The sequence below is a fragment of the Oxyura jamaicensis genome, chromosome 1, assembly GCF_011077185.1.
Source record: "Oxyura jamaicensis isolate SHBP4307 breed ruddy duck chromosome 1, BPBGC_Ojam_1.0, whole genome shotgun sequence".
NCBI classification, from domain to species: domain Eukaryota; kingdom Metazoa; phylum Chordata; class Aves; order Anseriformes; family Anatidae; genus Oxyura; species Oxyura jamaicensis.
In genome coordinates this window covers 186832358-186856398 of record NC_048893.1, presented here as the reverse complement: position 1 = coordinate 186856398, position 24041 = coordinate 186832358, and the positions used below count along the sequence as shown (strand labels likewise).

The window sequence follows — 24041 nt, the reverse complement described above, 5'->3', positions numbered from 1 at the left end:
TCCTGTTTATGTTTCAGGTGGTCTCCCTAACACAATAAACAGGCTGCCAAATTTGATTAATCTCTTTGCTGGGTTGCCTGTAAGATTTGTAAAATCCTGAGTATGTAGTATGTATAGAGGCTTTATGAAATGCATTTTTCCTGTATTACAGCTACATATTTTGAATGTTTTCTTTGCCTTTTTGCCTTCCCTTTCATGTGGTTTTCCTGTCCCTTATGTAGCAGCAGTATAACAGATAGGCAGATAATGCTCTAAATTGTTAAAGATAGGTAAGTTTCTGTAATTCTTTGTAAACTTTTATATCTATATATCTGGACTTAGAGCTTTTGAAGTATGTCATCGTAAAGGTCAGTGTTCAAATTTCTGCTGATTTAATGTCCTTGTAGAAATCTACTGTAGTGATCATATATTACTGTTTAACTGGTTAAGATGCCTTCCAGCTCTAATGCTCACTGTCAAGTTTTACCTGTGCTTGCTTTTGTAGAGGTCTGTGATGGGGTGAAGGATGAAGAGATGGATTTTTCTGGTTTCTCTTCTACAGAAGTAGGTTGATGTAAAGCTTTCTGTTCTGAAATCACTGCAATGCTCTGAAATAGTGGTATTACAAGATCTTCTACACTTCTGTTGGAAGTGGCTAACATAAGCCTGGCTCCTGTCAGAGAAATGTGTGCCCTTTGTAGACTTGTACTCTGCTACCAAGTCTTTGGTAGCATTTCCAGCAGTGCAGTACTGCTGTAAAGTGCTCACCTGTTGTCCAAAGTCTGGTTTTAGAAAAGTTTGTTTTACAATTATTGTCCCTTGCTGCCAACTCCATTCTAGCTTTTCATCCGCACATAAATGCGCAAAAAAGAACTGGTGCAAGTGTATGTTTAAAAAAGTCTCCCTGCCAGTTCCCAAGTAAAGAGATTTCTTACAAAACAATTCCCATTTGAACAGTACCATGTGCCTTAAAAATGTTTCTCTGTTTCAACATAAACACAATGCTCTGCTTGTGAATACTTCTTGTGTTACAACATTCTAATGCCATTTTGGACAAACTAACTGCATTTTTTAGGTGTTTTTAATGTAATCTGAAAGGTAGGGTGTAGGCATTCTGGTACTTCCATTGTGAAACTCAGATTTAGCTGCTACTGCAAAACACAAATCCTCAAGGTAATTAAGCTATGTCATTAAACTTTTTGAAATTATTTCAGTGAAATGACTGAAAAATAAATTGAGTTCACTGTTGCAATGTGCTGGAAGCACTTAGTAGTTTTGTGTAACAGTGGGGAAAAGTACTAAGAGCAAACAGGAAATTGCCATTCCATTTACTAGAAACACTGCTGCAAGGATATATTGACTACAAACTCCAGCTTGGAATCTGTTCTCTTGGACAACTAGTTGCTCAATCAACATTTTGTTTTGAAGCTTGGCCTTGTTGGAATATGTGGGGTGAGGGGTGGCTTGCTGAAAGTGAGAAGAGGCTTGTAGGCTGTTTGCAGTGTTGGTTTGATTTCACTCTGTATTTGAACTTCTTAATTTCCTCTCTGAATTCAGACCAAAATGGATGTTAAACTTGGATTGAGTGGTAGCAGCTCAGAAGATCTAGCAAGGTAAACCTTCATAACACATCTTAATGTGGTTAGATGCCACACTGGGGTGGGAATTGACTGAATAAGAAGTTCCAAAAACACTTCTCCAGTTGATTTTTTAATATGACTTAATGTGACTTAAACTTTATTAAGGTGTTCCCAGGATGGCTGCCTGGTGCAGCTGAAAACTTAATAGGGGGCATCAGGCAAGCATTGAGGGCCTCCTGTGTTTCTAACATCTAAATACAAGTAATAGTTTTTTGAAAGGGAGAAAGAAACACATTTGGTTTGACTTGAAATACTTGGAACTGAAGGCTTTAAATGCAGTATGTGTAACTCTAAGGGGTCAGGGGAGACAACTGATGAAACACCCCATTGTAGGAAGGGCTGCTTCACTGAAGTACATCTCCAGCACCTTCTGGCACCATTGCACCTTCTGCTTAGGTAACCAATTACTAGAACTATTAAGATCAAATGCCAGCAAAGTTCTTTGGTATTGTCATACTTACGTTACATTTACTTAGCTATCTAGGCTATGGGAACTTGAAGGAAGTCTTCAACAGGGTGTGTTTCCCTTACTGTTCTTGCCATGGAGTGTCATCTTCATATAAATCAGAACAGGCCCAGGTAATTCTTAGGGTTTTGTTAGATGAGTGTAAGGGATGTATGGGAATGAATCTTCTGAGATAGGTACAGGTAAGATGCATCAAAAAACTTGACTGAAGTAAGATGAAACGTAAGATTTCATGTATGTGTGTCAGCCTGTGCAGCAGCGTTTGCCAAATCCTCTCACAGTTATCAAGAAATGGATTGTAGAAGAAACAAGGCTGCTTCCTGACTGCAGTTAGGTTGTTTTTTGTAGGCTGTTCTTGTGAAGGTTTTTAACAGCTGTTGACCACTACATATACTTCACAGGAAAGCTGGGTTGTGTGACGAGGCAACAGAATTTAAGGGCCTTCCTATGACACCTGTAGATTGTTTTGGTATAATCTGCCTTGTATTAGAAAAATTTAAACAGCTGAATATTGGATGGGATAGCTGAAAAATACATGGGCAACAATAAGTGAATCTTGGAATGTTGATAGGCATACATATTATTGTTGTCAAGGGTGAAAATGGCTACTAACTTACAAGTTTTCGTTCTGCCTTGCCAAAATTGTAAGATAAAGTAGTAGTAGATGCTATAGCTGGATTTTAAGGTGATGCTGGTAGGAAGGGTACTTAAACAGGTATGTGTAGTACCTCACAAATGGAACTGTTTTATGAATCATTGTGCACATGTGCTTAATGACTTAATGTATTAAAATATCTGGGGGGGGTTGATACTTTTATTTTAAATAAGTAGGTTTTTCCTTGAAGTTCTGTTTTGCAGGCCGTCCAGTTCCACCACAGAAGAGAAAAACATTCAGTGCCTGGTTTCCTCAAATAGTGGGCTGAAGTGTAAACCAGGTGTAGCTGCATCAGCAGACACGGTGTGTTAATGTGGGATTTCTTTATATTGGCACCTACTGTTTTTGTAAGCACAGTTAATACTACAGTTCTAAAAACACAAATTTACAACCTTAATAGTTAAGTGCTATTATTCCATCCTGTCCTGGGTTTGATGTTCAGCTATGGTGTTAACAAAATAACTAGACTAAAGTTCACTCACTTTATTTAAAATGAATGCTGTTGACACCCAGTCAGGTCATAGCTGAGGAAGGCTAATGTGTTCAGCTGGCTGAATTTAATTTAAAAATACACATGAATTTATTTTTTTTAAAAAAAAAAGGCTTGGCTTTGCAGTACTTGGGGCTTTCTTTTCAAATAGAAGACAACTGCAGGGCTCTTGCAGCTCATCCTTAAAGCAGTCTAGTGGTTTAGCAAGGCAATGTGATGTTGGACAAATGGGTTTCTGAAAGCATTGTTAGATTTTTCTAACATGATCTTCCTGAAGGAGAACCTTTTAGAAATGAAGATGTTTGCCAAAAGGCAACTTAACAGACATTCAGTGGAAATAGGTTTCCCAATAGGGACAGACTTCACCAGCACCAGCCTTGACTCTTTGAGGCATCCTCAAGTTCTGATGATCAGCAAAATGCCAGCGCTCTTACCAGTACTCTTAACACCAGCTTTAATAATACCAGTGGTGGAAGAACATACTTGTGTTCTATTTGCTATAGAGAGCAATATATATGGAGAGTATAGCCTATGTTACAGCCATTCAGTCAACTTTTCATTTCCTTAGGAAAAAACTCTGGAAGGCATTGATGAAGCTTTGCGGATAGGTATTTGTAATCTCAGCCACTTACAAGATGCAGATGAGGTAGGTGAAAATACATTTAAATCCTGAAATGTTACATGCTAGCCTTGATGAAAGCTTTTTGTCTCGAGTACTCACAGAAATGTATTGCTAAAGGCACTAAGAGCATGTTTAAATACGTCTTCTTGTGCTGTTTGGACTATTTCTGTGAATACACAGCACTAAACTGTGGACTGTGTGGAGTACCTGAGCCTGTCCATGACTTGGAAGTTACGAGGTCAATCTGTATACTAGGCATAACCACATATAAGCAAAACTTGGAAAAACTTGGAGTACTGACCTTGTGTTCCCTCAGATCAAGGTGAAATTCACACTTGCTTTTGCTCTGGCAGTTAAGCCAATTTTTGTTTTCCTTTGCTTCTTCTTGGACTTAAAGGTAGAAAAGAAAAGGTGCTATGGAAAAACTTGCATTTCTATCTACTGCTTCTTTACTTTCTCTATGTGTTCTAAGATAAACAGGCATACAGATGTTCAATGATCCAAAAGCTTAAAGTAAAATCATTGTGTGGCATGGCGAGTCACTAAAACCTGTCTTCCATTCCCTCTCTAACTTGTTGCACTGGCTGATCTGCCAGTTAAGCAAAATTATGTTAAGTACCTGTTTCAGATACTAACAGCATCTTGTAAAAACCATGCATTTCAGCAGCTCTAACTCATGCATTTACAACTGGGGTCTTCTAACAGCTTTTCAGCAAAGGCTGAGTATTGCCAAAACAGTTGTATTACTGAGATTTTTTTTCCCCATAATCTCTCCATTAGATGTAGCTATAGCAACAGAAGGCTGATGCTTAGGTGGAGGAAGAATCTTCCTTTTTTTTTCTAGGTGCTCACAGTTTAAACAGTAAGAATCTTAGCTTGCTAACTACCTGTGTGCAGTGCTGTATTAGAATGTCAGAAACTGAGGCAGTGGGCCCAAGACTGCAGGATCACAGGATGGCTGGGGTTGGCAGGGACCTCTGGAGGCCTGTGGTGCCAGCCCTGCCCAAGCAGGGACACCCAGAGCAGGCTGCCCAGGACCATGTCCAGGCGGCTTTTGGAGATCCCCAAGGAGGAGACCCCACAGCCTCTCTGGGCAGCCTGTGCCAGGGCTCCGTCATCCGCCCAGCACAGAAGTGCTGCCTGGTACTCAGTCAGAACTTGTGTTCCTGTTTCTGTTTTTTGCCTGTTGTATCTAAAAACTTCAGTGGGCATGAAAATTCAGGCAGTGCAAGCTGACTGTAAGCTAAAGAAAACAAAGTTAATGATCTATAGCTATTCTTCCACTGTATTTGTGTAATGATCCTTTGTACCAATCACAGTGCAGCTTAGTGTTAATTCCTCATGCTGGAGTGTTCACTGCTGTTTGGCTATTCATTGATTCTGTTCTATTTTGTTCTGAGTTTAAAAAAGAATCATGAATAAACACGTTTGTACTGAATGGAATAGATTCTGAAATGCTTGGAACTGAAAGTGAAGCAGGAAGGAGATAAAGCTGCAGAAACTGCAGATAGAAAATTTGAAGAGCTTGTAACTTCTGTCCTGTCAAGGTAATCTCAGCTGTGTGATGGGGGCAATGGGCAAGTTACTCAGATAGAAGAGTAACATCTCAGAATTTCTCATGACAGCACATGATAATACCTGTATCTAATTTTTATGTGGTACTTCTGTTCTTTCATAGTGGTATATAGTTCTTGAAGCTAGTTTGGTTGAAAAACAGTAGTGTGTTCAGCTTCTGCTTAAAAGAAAAAACTCGGTAGCATTACTTTTTTCCTGAAGTAGCTTGGGGGAGGGGGTGTTACTGCCATTAGGGGAATGATCAGTTTAATGAGAATAAATTGAAGAAAATAGGCTTTCTGCAAATATTCAAGTTAATAAAAATGATGAAAATGTTCTTTTAAAGAACATCTGTCTTCAGATTTTTATACATGCTATATACTTACAGCAGTGCACGTCTGTTGCGAAGCTTAGTAGTACAGAAGAGCCTCTGCACTGGGCATCTGATCTTTTTAATCCAGCTGTTCAGTTTATCCTTTTTTTAGGAGTTGGTTTTGATGATCCTTGTGGGTCTGTATAAACTCATTCTGTGTTTATCAGCTGGATTTGTATGGAGGAATCTGTAAGCTTCAGTGGACATAGGTTTTTAAACAACATTTCTTCAAAGAAAAGGGCTTGTGGCTGAGAACTCAGACTGTTTTGCTTCCCCTGTTTTTTATGCTAGGTTTCTGTGCTGCCTGCTTCCTCATTGTGAGGATAACGGTATTTCTTCTTCGGGATGCATTGTGGTATAAGCTGCAGTCAAAGTTAGAATCTGCACTGCCAAGTGCTTACTAAATTCTGAAAAGTAATGTTTTCAATGCAGGAAAAGGAAACTGTGTGCAGAATTAGTGAAGAGCATCAACAACTACAGTGCTGATATTGCAAAAGCTAAGCAATTAATTGAAGAGAAGGAAGAAGGCTTGATTGGTGCCATTAGTATAGCAAGGGAACTAAAAATTACACCTTCTCTAAGAACCTACTGTGATCTGGCTCAGGTAGTTACTGTGAAATTTTTGTGAAGAATAAATAAATATTTGTATTGAAAGTTTTCATGATCTGTTTCTTAGTTTAACTTGAATATTGAAATTTTTATAGTAATGTACTCCACCAGCCCACCTCTGCACGTGTGCTGCCAGTCTAAATTTGGCCTTGGTCACAAATCAGTTTTGTGACTCACTTGAAACAAAAAAAATCGGGCCTGGTCTCAAAGAGCTTGCTATCCTCAATGGCGAATGGAGGGGGATGACAGGAAACTAAGCAAGTACTGTTCAGTGAAGAGGCAGTGTTCTCAAGATTTCAGACTCGAGTCTTCTCCATTGTAAAATTCTCCAGCCTTCACACTGAATGAACTATGCCAGAGTTCAGTATGATCTCCTGGTCCAGGTCTTTTACTTCCGTGTTTCTTCCCTGTCACAGCATTGGCTTCTAGGAACACAATACCTGCTGTACTGTATCAGACCAAAGCTCCAGCCAGTGAGGTTTTCTGTCTCCTTCAACAGAAGAGAAGGTGCTTGGAGGAAAAGTTTAAAAACCTGGGCATTTAAAGGTTAAGGGTTTTTACTGTGTTGTGTTTACATTCATACTTTGTGTGTTTGCATATGTTGTGACAGCTTGTTCCATGTTCTAGTACTTAAAATGAGGTGTGTATAGAATTGTTCCTCTGTCATTCTAAGTCTGTCACCTTGCTGTTTGGAGTCTTGGTAGTCCCTGTGTGAAGAAAAATAATAATTATTCACCAGGCATTTTTGCCTGCAGTTTGATTTTTTTTAAACTCACATTTCCTGCAATCATTTGTGCTTTCCATGTGCAGAAACTTGGTCTCTCTCATCTGACCCAGGAAAAAATTCCAATTACTCTGTACTTCATGCATTTGTTCACTCAGTGTGAATTCTGGAGGCTGGCACCCACCACTGTCCTTCCTTAGGCCCACCTCTTTGTTTAGAATTTACCTTCCCAGTGGCTGTTCATGTAAAAGGAAATTACAACTTCTGCTTCTAGTCACATGCTACAGCTACAAAATCCCAAACTATTAAAGCCTTAGCAGTGCTGGGAGAGATAACTGGCCATGTAAGACTAACAGTTGGCAATTGGGTGTTAATGAGTCTACTCTTCAGTAGAATTAAAGATGTTATATTCAGACTCTTAATAGACACCTGCATAATTATTTCTGTATATTGCAGACTAAGACTGCACTCCTTAATTTCAGGTTATTCATGATTTGAAGTTGCCAGTTGATGCTGAGCTCTCTAGAGTGAATAGTTTGAAGGAAAAAGCATCTCCAAGGTAATAGACGGGAGTGGGAGGTACACTGGCAGATGAATGGGTGCACTGGTTATTTTAATTACAAAAGCTGTCTGGTTAACAGTTAAGTGGCATTAATCAAGCTGCTTGGCTTACAAGTTCTGAAACCGCTAGTTCAAGTGTGTACAAACATACTGCTGAAAGGGCATGATTGCATTCATCTGAGGCATCAGGAGAAAGCACATAACACTTGCTGCTATATGTAAACAAATACATGCATTAAATATATTTCTGATAGACTTGTGCAACTTCTAAACATGCTCCCAACTAGAAAGTGGGGAAAACACTGGTTTAAGTATTTTTAAAATAAAACTTGCTTACATTCAACAAAGACACCAGTATCTAAGAAAAATGGTGATAGGTTGTATAGATGTGGAAACTCAATAAGTAATGTAGGAACACTCTGCATGAGAAGTAGAGCAAGAGGCAGGAGAGTTTCTCTAAGTGTGAATGAAAATAAATGAGCAGCCAAATAATGCATTCATAGAAGTGGAAGAGTGAAGTTAGAGTAGCTCTCTTATTTTACTCCTCCACATCAAATGTGAATTTTGTGCTGGGAAACATCTATATCAAACCATCAGTGATAGAGGTATTTGTAATGTTTCTTCTCTCGAGATTGCTCCTGAATGCTGATGAGGTCACATCTCTTTTAAAGAATCTGGGGAAGATCGAATGGGGAGCATCAGGATAGTAAGTATTTTAAGAGGGATAGGTGCAGTAATTCGGCTTTTCTTAATAGCTGAATACTTACTGGAACTAAATTTTTAAAAAGTTCATGCTTAACTAGTTTATGTGTAAAGAACCAAAACAGTTTTGTTAAATGCTTGTGTCAGCATTCCAGTTAATCAATTTCAGTTTTACTTTTCACTCAACTATATTCCCTAGTTTTCATGCTGTTTTTTCAGCTTTGGCATTGATCAGTAATAGAAATGTTTATCACTTCATGAAAACGTAAATCTCAGATCAACAAAAAATACTGAAGTCTGTAGTACTCTGGCTTCGTGATCTGAATATTGAGCATGTATGCCAAAACAAGTGACACCAGATGAACAAGAAAAAACTAACTTCTAAAGTTAAATTGCTTTCATACTATTTGTTATTTCTTTCCTGTTGTCTTAAGCAAAAACTTGAAAAGTGGAATGGAGTTGTTGTGAAGGCTCTTCCCGTCAGCACTGGTTATGTCAAAAAGATTCACTGACTGTAACTGTCAGTAGTAAGACATCTAGCATGTCTTCTGTTTTTTAACACGAGTGTCTATCACATGTTTTTCAAATACTTTGTACTTACACCTGTGCTGTCTGATCATTTAAGCAGGGACAACTCATCTGTGTGCTCAGCTGTGCCCAAGAACATGTACTGGTTCTGTGCCAATTCTTTCTAGGTTTCAGAAATCCTGTTCTGCTGTCTTGGTATCGAAAAACTACATAATACGGTTTTATTTCAACCAGCCTTTATGAGGCGTTTTCAGAACATAATGATTTTCCTAATAAAACCTCTGATTTGACTTGTGTGCTTCTTTGAAAACAGACTGGATTAATGTGTCTCAAAATAAACCTTTTCCCAAATACAGTGAAGATAATGGACAGAATGTTTTTAGCCTTGGTGACAAAAAAGAAATGTCAAGCTGTGATACTCAGCTCTCTGTAGACAATATGACTCCACCACCTTGCAGAGAAAGGGCGAATAAACCTGCTGTTCACAAAGCAGTGAAAAATGTGCAAGTACAAGAGTCTCTTGCTGTGGTATTTCATCAGAACATTCCTACTCTACCTAAATGCCTGTCCAGCCCAGATGTCATCATAGAAGAAATATTTGAAGATGGCCTGGAAAACCTGGAAAGTAAGTTTCTAAATACCTGATGCTTACGATGTTTAGATGGCAAGCACAATGTTACTTATCAATTGTGCTTGTAGTTAGCTTAGTGTATGCTGTTCAGTGATGACTGTATCTTCTATTGAACTACTGTAGTACCTCTTCAACTCCGTTCATCTTGCCTTCAGGAAAACTTGCTCACAAACTTCTTCACACAAAAAACATAACTTTCTGTTTGCCTGGGTGGTTCTTTAAGTCCCTTAATCATTAATACCTCTCAGTTTGTCATTTGCTCCTGGAAGGTGCTGTTCTGGCAGTTTGCTGGGCTTCTGAATCTTCTGAAGGCATTGTCAAACCTTAACTGGCAACAGCAGTTAACTTCTTCGGCTTCTTAGGTTTTCCCAGGACTGTGTTAGCAGAGAGTATAGCTAACAGGTCCAGGCAGTGATAACTGCCTCTCTGGTAGGTGCTCAACAAGACTGAATCCAGTGTGCTGTGCCTAGTTTTGGATCCTGCAGTACTGAGTCAGTGGCATACTGGAATGAGTCCTGTAAAGTCCTCCAAGCTGGAGTCCAGGAGGTGCTTAGTGGCAGGGCAGAAGGTATTAGGAATGACTTGGAAATGACCCTTAAATCATAGGGGGGAAAAAATGACTATGGGGGGTTGACAGGGACTAGTGCAGCTGTGAGCAGAGATGTTACTATTCTCACTAGAGCAGGTACAAATATCAAGAGTTGTAGGGAAGCTCTTTTTTTGCACCAAGTTTACACTTTTATTGAAGTGGATGAAGCAACTTTAGAACCAACAATGGCTGTCTTTGGAAAGAGCTGAGGTACCAGAGTACTAGAAAGCTCCTGCCATACCTCTTCTGAAATGAGTAACCCAGGGAACTTGTACTTTACATCTTACTCACTGAAGTCTGAGGAAATAAACTCTTCCAAGATCTTGGGTGAACAGCAGTCCTCACAGATGTTTTTGTGAGGAAAAAAGTCGCATCAGATTACTGCCTGGAACGAGATAGAAAGGCTTCATTTCTACCTGGTGATGGATCTTAATCCTTTGGCACACCTGCTGTTGTGGTACTAAATGAAACTTAAGTGGGTTCAGATCTGGTTGGGTAGCCAGAGGGCATTTTCAAGTGGTTTGCAGTTAAAGAGGGAGGGGCCTGAAGTTCTGTTAGGGGGAAAAAAAAAAAAACTTGATGGTATAGATTTGTCACATTTAGTAGCAATTAAGTTTGTACTAATTCAGGGACTGAGAGTCTGCAGGCTGTTAGGATAGGGTCAGGATTAGGATTCCAAATGATCTTCGGGAGTGCTAATCTTAGGTAGTGCTTATGGAAAAATGGACTGTAGTTTGATAGTATTGAGTCATATTTCATTTGACCTCATAATTCAGTTGAGCAGAAAACATCACAAGTGGAAAACCACTATTCGGATGGCAGATCTTCATGAAAATCAATAGTGTTTGTAGTGGATCAGTCTATTGATTGCTGAATGCCTTTTCATGGACTGGAAAAGAACCATACGGGTAGATGTGATTGCTTTCTATCTCACGATAGGGATGTTGTGTTATTCTCATTGACAAAACAATCTTGTTCTCTTTTGTAAGAGCAGTGAAGGTTTTGTTCCTAGGGGCTATTCTAGCTAAGCCAGTTAAGTTTTATAGTTGGGGCTGGATGTGATCCTCCTAAAGCTTTTCTGAGCTGTTCAGTAGTTTAGTATAACAGATGTTAATATTTCTTCAAAAGTATTCTGTATGTGCTTGGCTAGTGGAAGATGTAGTCTTTCTATAGGACCTGGACTTAAATAATCACCCAGTCTGAGCTTATGGCAACTTCTCTGTCCATAGGAATAATCTTAGCGAAGCTGAAAGAATGTGACAGAAGTTGGGATAATGGAGGTCTCCTTTATGTTCTTGTTCAGTGTTAATTGTTAATTCCTCCCATGTTCATAAGAGAATATTAGTGTTTTCAGATCCTAGTATCTTTCTATTAAGAATAAAGCATTTGCTGTCTGTGTTAGCAGGATCTGCGCTCTCTGAAACAATAAATCATGAAGCTTGCTTTGCACTGCCTTGAATTCAGGATAAATTCAGGTTGCCAGGAATCACAGATGCTCCTGTCAATCAGCACTAAGGATTTTAGCATGTGCCATCTACCTGTAGTTGGTCAAATGATACCGTTGCAAGGGCAGATGAGGTGGTAGATGAAGGCTTTCAGATAAGGCACCAAATGAGGGGCTGTAGATAAATGCAGCTTTTTATACTTCAGAGTAGAGTATGCCCAGAGGATTCCTTCCAAATATATGCATTCCTGGGGCACTTCTGTCACATGTCACACAGGAGTGACAGGCTTCTCCTTGAGCTCAGTTTTAAGGTTTCTTCTGCAAGCAGTTGAGATAAGACAAATTGCTTCAGCTTGCAAGGAAATCTTTACCTATTCATGCACATACTCTAAAGGGTAAGGTACACGGTAAGTTCATTTAAAGGCCATGTAAACATCGAAAGGCTGTAATATTAAAAAAAATGGTGAGAAACTGCTACCAGCAGTGACATGTGGCTACTGAGAGGAGACAAGTTAGGTAACATCAGTCATCTTTCCAGCTGCTTATAACTGGGAAAGGTGTTATTCCTGGAGCTCTGTGCACATCTGTATGAGCACCGTATACCATTGTTGATTCTCAAACATGAGAACTGCCAAAGCACTTAAGTGGTTGAGAGGATGCCTGCTTTGGTGTAAATGGATGCTGTTGGAGTCTTCCAAGAGGACATAGGCATGTTCATCTCCATTTTTGTGGAGTAAATACAGATAGTGTCAATACTGCAAGGGCAGAAAAGCTCATACATCATGTAACAGCCAGATGCACTCTCACAGTGGAGAGTGCAGATGGCCATTCGGTCATGAGTTCTTGTTTCCTCTGTGTTCTGGGATTCATCTGTAATTAACGTGGTTAACTTCAGCATGTTCTTTCTCTTGCAACTCCACAAACATGCTTAGAAAATCCCTGGGTTTAATATTCTGTGGCTGATTCTTGGAGAAGGTGGGGATGATATGTAGGAGTATTTGTGGTAGCCAATGGCGTGTTCAAGGTCGGGTAAATTCCAGATCTTGGCCCAGCTGTCTAAAATAGCATATTCAGTAATCGCAGTGGACTTCACAAAGTTGTCAGAACAAATTTCCTTCAAGGAGCAGTGTGATATGAGTCTTCAGTTGTCTTGATAGGTTTGTAACACCGGATGACACTGGATTTAGTGGGTGGGCTGCCCATTTAGACATAGCTTCTACATCTATTTCAGTCACACCAGGTATGAGAACGGTTACACACAAAAAGAAAGTGTCAGAAAAAATCACAGCTGGTCCATGCTAACCCCAGAGAGGGCCTAGGACACAAAGTAGGGAATTAAAAGGGTAAATACTCATTCATGTTCATGAAGTGCCCCAGCCTTTTCAGATGTGTGGGTACAGTGAACTGACCAGTAACTAACTAATTCATACCTACTGAGTTATTCACAGTAATACTTGGCAAGGAGCTCTTTTACCTATTAATCCAAGCATCCCTGGAGTCAGTTAAGTAATAGTTACTCTGATAACAGACTTGGGGAGGGGTTTCAAGGATAAGTTAGAGGGGCAGGAATGCTAGCATTATCCTTGTTTTCCCCTCAAGTCTAATTTTTTGCCATCCCAGTAGTAAAGCCCTTACGTGCATGGCTGGGCTGTCCTTGCAATGAGCTGGTGTCCTTCAGCTCGTATACCCAGCCATGTATAACCCCGAAGTCCCCAGCAGAACTTGACTGATTAGCATGTGATGCAAACCAATACTGTGTAGTAAGTAGCATGATGGATACAAGTGTTAGAAGTTTTTATCACTCTGCAGTACGTTACTACAACATGCATAATCTCTGTATTGTGCTTGCTGCTTTACTGCATATGTATAAATAATCAGCTAATCAATTAAACTTTTCTCCTAAAACAATAAACAGAGCTTCCCCCAGAACACAATGAACAGAGGAAGAAACTTTCCAAGAAGAAAACACATTCTGAACACAAAGCTGGTTAGTGATTTTCCTGTCTGGTAAATGGTTTAATAGAAGGAACCCATCCTCTAAGCACTGGCACAAAGCACTGGAATCACCTGGAGAGTTGGACACATTATTTAGCTTTCTAATTGAGATCAGGAATGTGCTAGAAAGATTCATATCTTGGCTAGTTAACTCATACTTGTTCACATGGAGGAGCAGTCTTGAGGCTTGTGAATTCCTTCCAGTTCAAATTAGCCTGGGAAGTGCTTATACTGCTGATGTTACTAGCACCAGCAGCTTTACTCGGCAGAAATGCTCCCTGATCAGCTCTCCTTGCCAATGTAAAGACTATACCAACTTTTGACAGTTGTTCTGGAATGACTTAATTGGAAGATGTAATACACTAAGTCCCAAGCAACTCTCAGAAACTCAGTATTGGCAGTGTCTCAGCACCTGGCACTAATACCACCGCTTGATGTGGTGGTATTAGTGCATTCTGTGAACAATGGGACCAATTTATATACTGAATTTTGGACTGTTGTCTTGTTCTCTCCCAGTGTACTTTCAGCATTCTAAATTCTTAGTGAACAGATACTTCCTCAAAGTACTGTTTTGTATCTGTAAGTTACTTCATTCACAAATTCTGTAGGTACAGTTTGTGTAGTGCTTTGTTCATTGAGTAGGGAAAAAGAATGAGTAGGGATAGCAGTATTGGGGAAGAAAAACAAGAAGCTTGTTGATAGAGGAAGAAGCTGTAGAGGAAACTGCATTTTTATGTGTTTCTTTTAACCTCAAAATCATAAAATACACTCCTGTCCCATCAAGTAACTCTCAAGTAACTTGTACATTCACTGGCTACTTTGTAAGAGACTTGGCACAGTAGTAGGGAATACAAGTATTTTATGTTCATAACTTCTGTGAAATCATCAGAAACTCTTACGCCCATAGTGAAGTTAAACTGTAGAGTTCGCTGCCACTTCGTTGCACCACAAACCATTTATGTGGAAAAACACCAAGTAGATGTCAGTTATATCTGAGCCTTTGCAGGCTCATGAGTTTGGGCCTCTGTCACGAATACACTATGATAATCAGATCCCAGAGTTGAAATTACCATAGAATTGTTTGCTATGATCAGTTTTATTAGTAATACGCTAAAATAAGGGTTTGAGAGCTTTATGGGTTATGGAAAGCACAATTCAAAGCTTTATCAGTGATCTAGCAAAGTAACATAATACATCTTTTTCCTAGTCTATTTAGGACAAGCTAGAGACTCATGCAGTAACACTGAATTGCTGTACAAAAGCACTTAGGATTTCTGTTCTCAGAAGTAGGTATAACTAGGCTTTCCAGCTTACTTTCTAGAAGCCTTTTATCCCTCTGTTAAATAGAGGGAATAAAAGCTCTGAATTACTTCTGTAAGTTCAGGAGGCCACTTCAGAAGAAACAAGACAGCCTTCAGTTTAGCAGGGTGGCTCAAGGGAGGTTAGTTTTTGCTCATTAAAAAGAGTGGACTTAGGAGGCAAATGTGTAACTCAGTTGAAACAAGTGTGAGCAGACGTTCATATTGAAAGCTGTTTGAGGTAATGAGATGTGTTGCCATGATTGCAACTTAACTAATCCCATGTCTAACAGTGTCTGCTGGAGTCACTTGGAGTGCTTGATAAGTGTTTTTTGTCTTGCTCAGGTTCAACAGAACTAGTGTTTGTAAGCCATGTTGTAAATCCGTGCCACTTCTATATTCGTCGATACTCGCAGAAGAAAGAAGGTGTTTTTTTGGAGGAGAAACTGAACAACTTCTGTTGTAGTAAAAGTTCCTATCTCTTGCCTTCAGATGTTTTGGAACTAGGTAAATCAGTCATTTCTAAATGCGTGAGCTAGCTTAAAATATCATCCTGTACTGTGTCTTCTTTAGTAACATCTTCTTTCCCTGTATCTTTTTTTCCTTTACCATTCCTTTAGTGAGGAAAGTATTTCCTTGTATTCTGGAATCTACAATTACGGTTGTTTTGTAAAGTAATTTTGAAAAGTAAGGAAACACAGAAACAAGTTTCTTCACTTCTTGACCCTAGCAAATTCAGGGTATAAACAAACAGCAGGAACACCTGGCTGTACATGTTGATGTCTTCCAATGTTAGGTGATGCCTGTTAGCTGTTAAGGTCTTTTTTAGAATCCTGATTGTAATGAACAGACTTGTTCTTTCATTACTTCAGTAAATTTGCCTTCTCTTACACAGCGTGCCACTTCTGGTGGATAGATGGTTTTGTATACAGTTCACTGGATAGAAACTGTATACAGTTGACTGGATAGAAACCATTCTGCAAATAAAATGAAAGACAAAACAATTAAGATGTGGCTAAGTAATTAAAAAATGTTCTGGTTTACATGTTGACAATGTTACTCATTTCTAGATGGTGTTCAGAAAAGTGATAAAAAGTATGTTACAATCCTGAATATGGAGCAGAATCAAAAATTACCTTGGAAAGTATTAAGTGGTTTTATTATAGTGTTTTTCTTCTAAAATTTGGGGATGAAAATTGAGCTTGGGTATGTTATGCAGAAGTAGGGACCTTGTGAAATAGGCATGTTTTGAATGTTTTGATGTTAGGGGGTAGACTTTGCTCACACAGTTTTTTTTATGTGACTTGGACAAAACTATTTGTAACTCGATTAGACTTTCATGGCATTTCAGTAAAAGGTATAGAAGGCCTACCAGAAAGGATTTCTCAATACAAGCCAACTGTCTCCTAGATGCACAGAACTCGTGTAAACGAATGAGGAGAGAACTTCTGGCAGGTATCAAGATGAGATTATTAATGTTTTTGTGTCTTTGTTTTAGCTGCACCGATCTTACTCCCTGTGTGGAAGATGGACGAGAATGGAATGTTAGGCAGAACTATAATACAGTGCAAAATACCTACTAATTCTTAATCTAGGCTTTTTGTTTGCTTCCATGTAGGTGTTCGAATTTTTATTAAGAGTAAGGAAACCGGAATGTGGTGCCGTGGAACTATCACTAAACTACTCCCTGTAAAAAGTAAAAAAAAGCAGAAGTCTCCTGATCCAGTAAGATACAAAGTTTGTGATGTGGCAGTGATGGAAGTGTTCCTGATTGATTTGGGGAGTTCAGAAGCTTTAGTTTTCTCAGGGTATGCTCACAAAGAGTTGTTCCTCTGCAGTTGTCCTTTTAGTGTTGATATTTAAGAGGTTCTCTGTTAAGAAACAAATCCTTAGTCAGCAAGTACGCTTCATACAGGCTGATAATCAGATACACAAGTGACACCAGTATTTGTAAGGAAAGTGCGAGGGTATGCAAGTACACAAATGTACAAACCTTCAGGTGTTAAAATGTTTGTTTTAGACTTCTGCTGCAGAAAGGTAATGTGAGTCCTGAATGCTTAAAAATAAAAATAATTTTAAAATGCATTTCTGAAGAAAAAAAAAAAACTCTGGCATGATGCCAGTCAGTGCAGTAATGGCCTCTTTAAGTTCAGTTTTTGTCTTCTGGATTTGTTTTTTGTTTTTCCTTTTTATTTACTTTTTTAGCATTGCTTTTAAGCTGGTACTAGTTTTTTTTCCTCACTGGCAATAGGTGTGATGCTGCTGAACAACCTGAACCTGCTCCTTTGCAAACTGTTGAACCTGATGACATTTCCTTGTTCGTAAGGAAGCCAGATAAGAATATTGAGGCAGAACTAGCTGCTGTTCCTCCTTTAGCGGTCCAGTGTTCATTGAAAGATATTGTTCCTAAAAATGCGGTAAGTAAAAGCTGTTCCTGCTATTTCAGGAGCTTTTTATTTGTCTTAAGATTTATATTAAAAAATTTCAGTGCATAATGTACCGTGATCTTACTCCAGTATAAACAGAGTAAAACTTAGTACTGCAGAGTATGTTTTAAAATACATGTGTATCTATTAAAAAATGGCTTGCCTTGCTTTAGTTGGGAAGGAGACAAACTTAGAGCAGTCTGCCTTTAAAAAGCCTCTGGGTTTACATTCATATATTTCAAGTTTAAATCTCATTTTAACTCAGTTTTGCGCAGTTAAAAATATTTATCAGTCTATCATAAAAGAACATTGCCTTGTGCTGTCCTGGGTATGAACTAAACAATCTGTGCTCTTAGGAAATACTGAAGGCACTTCCGTTCAGATGCGTCTGTGCTCACTTGCTTTTGTCTTCTTTGACTCTCAGACATCTTCAGCACTTTTTTTTTCTTTCTAACAGAGTGAAGGTTGGGGAGAAGAAGCAAAGAAAAAATTTTTGGGGATGGTAAATAATAAAGTTGTTTCAATGACCATATTTAGAGAAGAGGATGGTGTTCTCATTGTGGATTTGAAAAAACCTCCATATAATAAAATAAGCAATGACATGCCCGTATCTCTCAAGGATGCGTTAGTTTTTTTAGACTTTGCAAGGTAAGTGTTACCTGGTCTATGTTCTTACGTCATAAATGATAATGGAGTAATACGTGCAAAGTGAAGTTTGAGCAAGTTGTTTTTGCAGGGTTTGATGATCTGATGTGTGACGTTCAGCAATATCTGTTGATGCCCTGTTTTTGCCTTCACTGATAAACAGCATGGCGTGTTCATTTTCTCCAATCAGAACTTCAATTGGATAATTAACTTTATTTTAGAAAATGATCAAATCTAAATTTCTGTGTAAGTTTGAGAATAATGGTTTCTCCCTTTACCCCTGTGTCATTCAGTTTTCCCCGCTGAGAGACAAGCATGCCAAAATCAGCCTTGTATCTCTGATTTGGCTGGGAGGCAGTGACAGCCAGGCTGGTCACAGTAGGGTGGGTATAAGGGGGAGCTTGACGTTGGCACTGGGACAGAATGGGGCTGCTTCGGAGGGACCAGCAAAAGAGACAGCAGATAGAGAAGAATAGTGAGTGCTTTGGTGTTTGGTAGGAAATGAGAGTTCATTTCATTGCACACAAAAAGGTGTTAGTTTATATTGGAGCATAACTAGTTGTGGTAAGTGGGACATGACTTCTGCTGCATCTGCATTCCTCTGGTAATCGTTTTCCTCTCATAAGTGAGGGAAAGGAGATCTAAAAATGCTTTGTCACCGTAGTGGACTTCACTTTTTTTAGGGGGTAGAGGGGACAATTCAAATGTATGTTTCTGTTTCCCAAATAACAACATACTTTCAGGAGACAGCTGGCATCTATCTTACTACTATGTTACATTTTGGGGGGGAGGAATTAGAATTGGCTGTGCAAACTGCAAAAAGAAAAGATGAAGCTATTCGTACAGATGTGGGACAGGTTATTTTTGAGAGTTTTTTTTTTTTTTTTTTTGCATTTTTCATAGTAAAATTGACATACGAATCTAAGTCTTCCCTCTCAGTTGACTTTGACAGAAGTTCCTCAAACTCTTTTTGTACCTTAGGTTTAAGTCACAACTTCCTAATGGCTTAGAAAACAATACAGTCTTGCAGTATAAACCACCTAAAATACCAGAAGAAAAAGAAGTCTTCGTTGTAGTTTGTCACATAAATAGTCCAAGTGATTTCTATCTCCAATTGGTAAGTTTAGAAATGAGGTCTGTTTAAATAAAACTCTGTATAGATATTTTTGATGTTGAGCTACTTGGAGTATACATCAAATGAGTTACAATTTCCATTATTTTCTGATGTTAGTCATTATAGGATTTCTGGAATTAACGTACTAGATTAGCTGTTAAAATTCTAGATTAATCCTAATTAAATGCAGGAATTTCTGGAATGCCATCAGTTTTTTTGACAGCTTACTTCCATGGTTCATTTCTGTGTCAGTGTGTGGTGGTTGGGTGTTAAGAATAGTGACTGAGCAGGACAGTATTCAGTAATCGTTAGGGTCTTTAATTCACTTTACCCGTTCATAACTACTGTTCAGTATGGGGGGAAGGAGTAGAAAATACACTGCCAGAAAAAATGTCCTTTAAAATAACAAAAATACTGTATTACAAAATGTTTTGTTGTTCTTAATTTAGGTAGATAGCCTGGATACTTCAGCTTTTCCAAAGAAAAATAAAGAGAGACACAAACACAAGGATAGCAAAGACTTCCAAATTGTCTGCCCAGTTGAAGGCCAACCCTGTATTGCAAAACACAAAGATGGGAATTGGTACAGAGCACAAATTACAGGTGAAATACTGGTTCTCTTGCTGTAATGCTCAGTAGCAAAATCAGATGTGCCATTTGATCAGTCACCCATTGGATGTGAATAATGAATAAAAAAAGGACTGTTGTATCTGTTAGGCAGTCATCCTAACAGCTAGGTTCATAAATTCAGTATTGCTAATGCATGTTGTATTTCTTCTTGTTCTGTGCTTCATGTCAAAAAAAGAAATGGTACAGTTAATTTTTGGTATAGAAATTCTTTTATATATTTTAATATTTCACATTACAGTTTGACCTACGGATTTGTCTATTATACAGCCTCTAATTGTAATCAGTGTGGGGTAATAATTCCTGTAGTAATTGCCAAGCTATTGGAGGCATAGGGAGACTCTAAGATGCCTGTATGGGCAGTGGAGCATATTTTATGTGCCTGGATGTGTATCTGCTTACATGTCTACTTGTCATGTAGTTAATATGCCAACATCTATTAAAATGATGAGATATGTCAGGTTCAAAATGCCAAACTTAATTCAGGAATCCAAACTAGCTGCCTCTTACATTAAAATAAGGAAATAAAAATCATCAGCTTGTAGATTATGTGAAAATGTCTTATTTTTAATAGGGTGTAAATGTGGACTTCGCTTTGAATTTCTGATGCTTTAGCTTGGATTTGATATGCCTTTTTGTTTTTAATAACTTGAAGATTTTATCCTTGGGTTGTTTTTCTTGAAGGGCTGCCACATTCACAAGAAGTTGTGGTCAAATACGTTGACTTTGGCAGCGTTGCTAATGTAACTCTTAAAGACATACGCAAAGCAGAAGATGAGATGCTCAGCTTTCCGGTAAAGGTAAGTTAGTTATTGCTCAAACTAACTACTGAAAATAAATAGAATGCGGGTGGATGGAAGGGGAAATACAGAATTGTTAACGTTACCAAGTAAATGAAATGCAAATTAAGTTATTTTGCAAATGGGTTCATGATGTGACACGTTAAATGTTTTTTGAGCGTAGAATGTAAACTTAGTTTGTTGTGTTGTGTTTTTTTTTTTTAAGTTAATTCAGTTTCAATTGAAATCCAGTGTTACCTTGGGTCAGGGTGTGTATGTAAGTGTGTATGTTTATTCAAATACTTCTGCTCCATCATAGAAAGCGTAATTAATTTTCACACTATCACATTTTCAAACAGTAATCTGATAGAACTGTATCTTTGTTTTAAGGCATTTGAAGTTTGGTGTTGTCTAAACTTTTCATCTTGTAGGAGTTTGCACTTTTTGGCAAGGAAAAAACTGGGAAAGCGGAAGTATTTCTGTCAAACAAATGCACATAAGTTTAAAAAAAAAAAAATTTGTACTGTCATCAGATAATTCGGGTTGTCAGTCCTAATTTTTCTAAGCTTTAAAACTTGATGTGTTTGTTGTTAGGCTTTTATAGCCTGTTCTAGGCCACGGAAGTAGTAACTGTTGTAACTAATGTTGGCCGGCATCTTTTACAGAAAATGGGATTTAGCTGTTTATCTTTTGAACAGATGTTTCTGGGAAGAGTTTCAACAGAAATAACTTAGCTGTTCTATAATGACAACAAAGGAGAGAAAACACTGTGAAAATGGCAAAATACTTCTGCCATTGCAGGAACTTAAGAAATAACTACATATCACTATTAGGTTTAAGGCAAGTAGTAGCAGGATGCGCAGGCCTACACTTATGTGTTGCTATGGTCTCGTATCTCTTCAATTAAAAAAAAAAAAAAGGATTTAAAATTATTTGAAAAATGAGTGGACACAACACTGCAAAATGAAGCATTCAGAAGGTAGGAGTATCAGAAGTGAGGCTGCTTGTGCAGGTCTGTCCTGTTGCACATAAGTGCTGTTAACTCTTAATACATGATCACGTATTGCGTTGACCTAAGCATGAATTGGTTGTTACAAGAGATGTGAATTAGGCTGTTACAGGAGAAGCACGCTTTTTAACAGACTTCGGTGCTGCAGAAATAGTGCCAAAACTGGAATGAGCAGTGTTAAAGTAGTGTTGGTTTTGGCATCCACAGCCCTTCTCATCTAATAGTTATTTAACCTGTCAGTCAGTTTTATTTTCTTATTCCTGACTGCCTGTATCCTAAGAGTATCTCCCAAACGTGCTTGTTTCCATTACCCTTATCTCCTTTCTCTTTTTTTTGTAGCCTGTGTTACTCTTCTTCCTTTAGGTGTAATAAACAAGAAGGAAGAAATAGTAACATTCACAGTTAACTAACTTAAAATTGAGCCATAGTACAGCCACTGATTTTGAAGTAAAAATGCTAAAGAGGAATTCTTTTAAACAAAGTACTTCATCTCATCAGATTTCCTGTGTCTTTCTTGTCATCATAATACCTTTCCAAAACCTGGAAGGAGTTTTCTGATAATAGGTTCTGTGGTATTCTGGTGTCTCTGTAAAATTCTTTAGATTTCTACAGTGATGTAGTCACATTAAGCTTAAATGTTTTGAGTATGTGTCACTACATTAAGTTAAGCAAAACAGGTTTAATGTTTTCCTCTTGATCTCTGTATAATAACTTTTGTTGTTCTCTGCAGCCAATTGCATGCCTGACCATGAAGGGAGGCAAGGAAAAGTAAGCTCTATTTCAGCAAGGCTGTTCCTGAGTTTGAGGTTTACGTCCATCTGCAGGCTACAGGGTTGGGGGATCCACATGGGTCTTAAGTTTGATCAAATATTAGTAAAGTTGAACCAAAATCCAAGGTCATGCTGTCCTGCATGGGTGCAAAATCAAGGCGTTGTTTGATTTTACTCTAATGGGATGGTATTGAAATGTGATGGCAAATGGATAATTTGAGTTGTTCTTCAGGCAATCAAGTGTAGGCTGGCTTACATTGAGCCTTACAAAGCAGCAGATGAGTGGAACAGGGAGGCCACAAGAAGATTTGAAGAAATGACTGAAGATAAAATAATGGTGTGTTCAATTGTTGGTAAGTTGTCATGAGTGTGTTGGTTTCTGCTTAAGTATTATTAAATGAACTCATATATAGAAACATGTACTTGTATGTCTTGGAAATGTTTATATTCATACTTGCGACAGGTAGCCTGCGGTGAGCACATCAAGACACAGTAACTGAAGGAGGTGTAACAGACATAACCTCCGATGAAAATTCTCTTAGGTCTCTTCTTGCGGGTTACACCAGTGTAACAGGGTTTAAAGATCCTGGTTTACAAATGAGCTTGTTTCCAAAATGCTAGTTCAGAAATTCCTTGACAATTCTTGACTTCATCGGTAGCTGTGAATGTGATTGCTGCTGCTCTAAAACATCCCCACCCCCAAAAACAAATTTTGATTGACGTATGTATGCCTTAGTAGAACTTTTCTCAATACCATTTATTGTTAATGTGCAGGTAGCTATTTTTCAGTACCCAAAGTGGTTTGGAGCCTATCTAATACTTGAAATTACATATAGCAGTTGGTTTCTTATAATTAGTGTCTTTTGAGTTCACGGATGTGTGCTTGTTGATGGCTCAGAATCAATTATTCTATAAATCATATGTACTTTCACAAAATTGTGTTGCTTCATACCATTTGCTGTGTCTCCAGAAGAATAAGTGGTCTGTACTGTAATAGATTAGTACTAACTATGTTTGTTATTAATTCACAGAGGTTTTAAAGAACATTTTATCTGTTAAACTCTATGACGCCCACGCTCCTCATGGAAGAGGCTCCAGTATTAACTGCCAGCTGGTTAAAGAGGACCTTGCATCCTACATACCTGGGTATGTGTTCGCTCTGCGTAACTCAAAAGTCTTTGGAAATACTGGATTTGTGAAACAAAACTGTTGGTTTTAGTATGTCGCCTCAGTGGCTAGAATTCGCCACTTTTGTGATGAATTCATAACAAATCACATTCATCAGTTGAAATAAATCCATTTAACTCTTCAGGTTCGCATAATTGAATTCTCAGAGTAAACCTTGATAAAGATCTGTTAAAATGTAATCATAGAATCACAGAGGTTGGAAAAGACCTCCAAGATCATCTGGTCCAACCATCCCCCTTCTACCACTGTCACCCACTAAACCATTCCCTAAGCAGCAAAATGGGTTCAGAAGTTGCAGATGAAGTGTTTGAGTCCTAGTCATAATGTGCTTAAGTGCTAATCTTCCCAAACTGGTTATTAAGGTTCCCATTCATTTGTATTAAAAGAAATATTATCTACCCTTACATGTTTAAAGTGCACCTAAGGTAACTCATCTCTTTGGAAGTTCTGCTACTAGAAAAGGAACTCTGAGGTAACCAACTACAACAGCGATAGAAGAGTTGGGAAGAGATGAGGCTGAGGAGGTGGTCCTGCTCCATTTAGTTTGTTGGTTTTCAGAAAAGATAATCCATGAGTATATTCGTGAAAATCAGTAATTATTCTGTAATAACTTCTGTCTACTA

The 24041-nt window shown here is 38.4% G+C and overlaps 1 protein-coding gene across 1 annotated transcript in view; it reads left to right on the top strand.

The window, feature by feature from the left end:
• The first annotated feature begins 429 nt into the window (after positions 1-429).
• The window catches only part of RNF17 (ring finger protein 17), a 42206-nt gene continuing 18594 nt past the window's right edge, over positions 430-24041 (top strand). The window contains exons 1-17 of the mRNA XM_035326794.1: positions 430-543; positions 1537-1592; positions 2944-3043; positions 3799-3876; positions 7595-7671; positions 8305-8379; positions 9260-9528; positions 13483-13554; positions 15206-15367; positions 16479-16668; positions 17112-17277; positions 17744-17934; positions 18913-19048; positions 19495-19648; positions 20357-20472; positions 22463-22583; positions 23262-23376. Of these exons, the coding sequence (XP_035182685.1) occupies positions 430-543; positions 1537-1592; positions 2944-3043; positions 3799-3876; positions 7595-7671; positions 8305-8379; positions 9260-9528; positions 13483-13554; positions 15206-15367; positions 16479-16668; positions 17112-17277; positions 17744-17934; positions 18913-19048; positions 19495-19648; positions 20357-20472; positions 22463-22583; positions 23262-23376 (2192 nt within the window). The remainder of the gene's footprint in view (positions 544-1536; positions 1593-2943; positions 3044-3798; positions 3877-7594; positions 7672-8304; positions 8380-9259; positions 9529-13482; positions 13555-15205; positions 15368-16478; positions 16669-17111; positions 17278-17743; positions 17935-18912; positions 19049-19494; positions 19649-20356; positions 20473-22462; positions 22584-23261; positions 23377-24041) is intronic.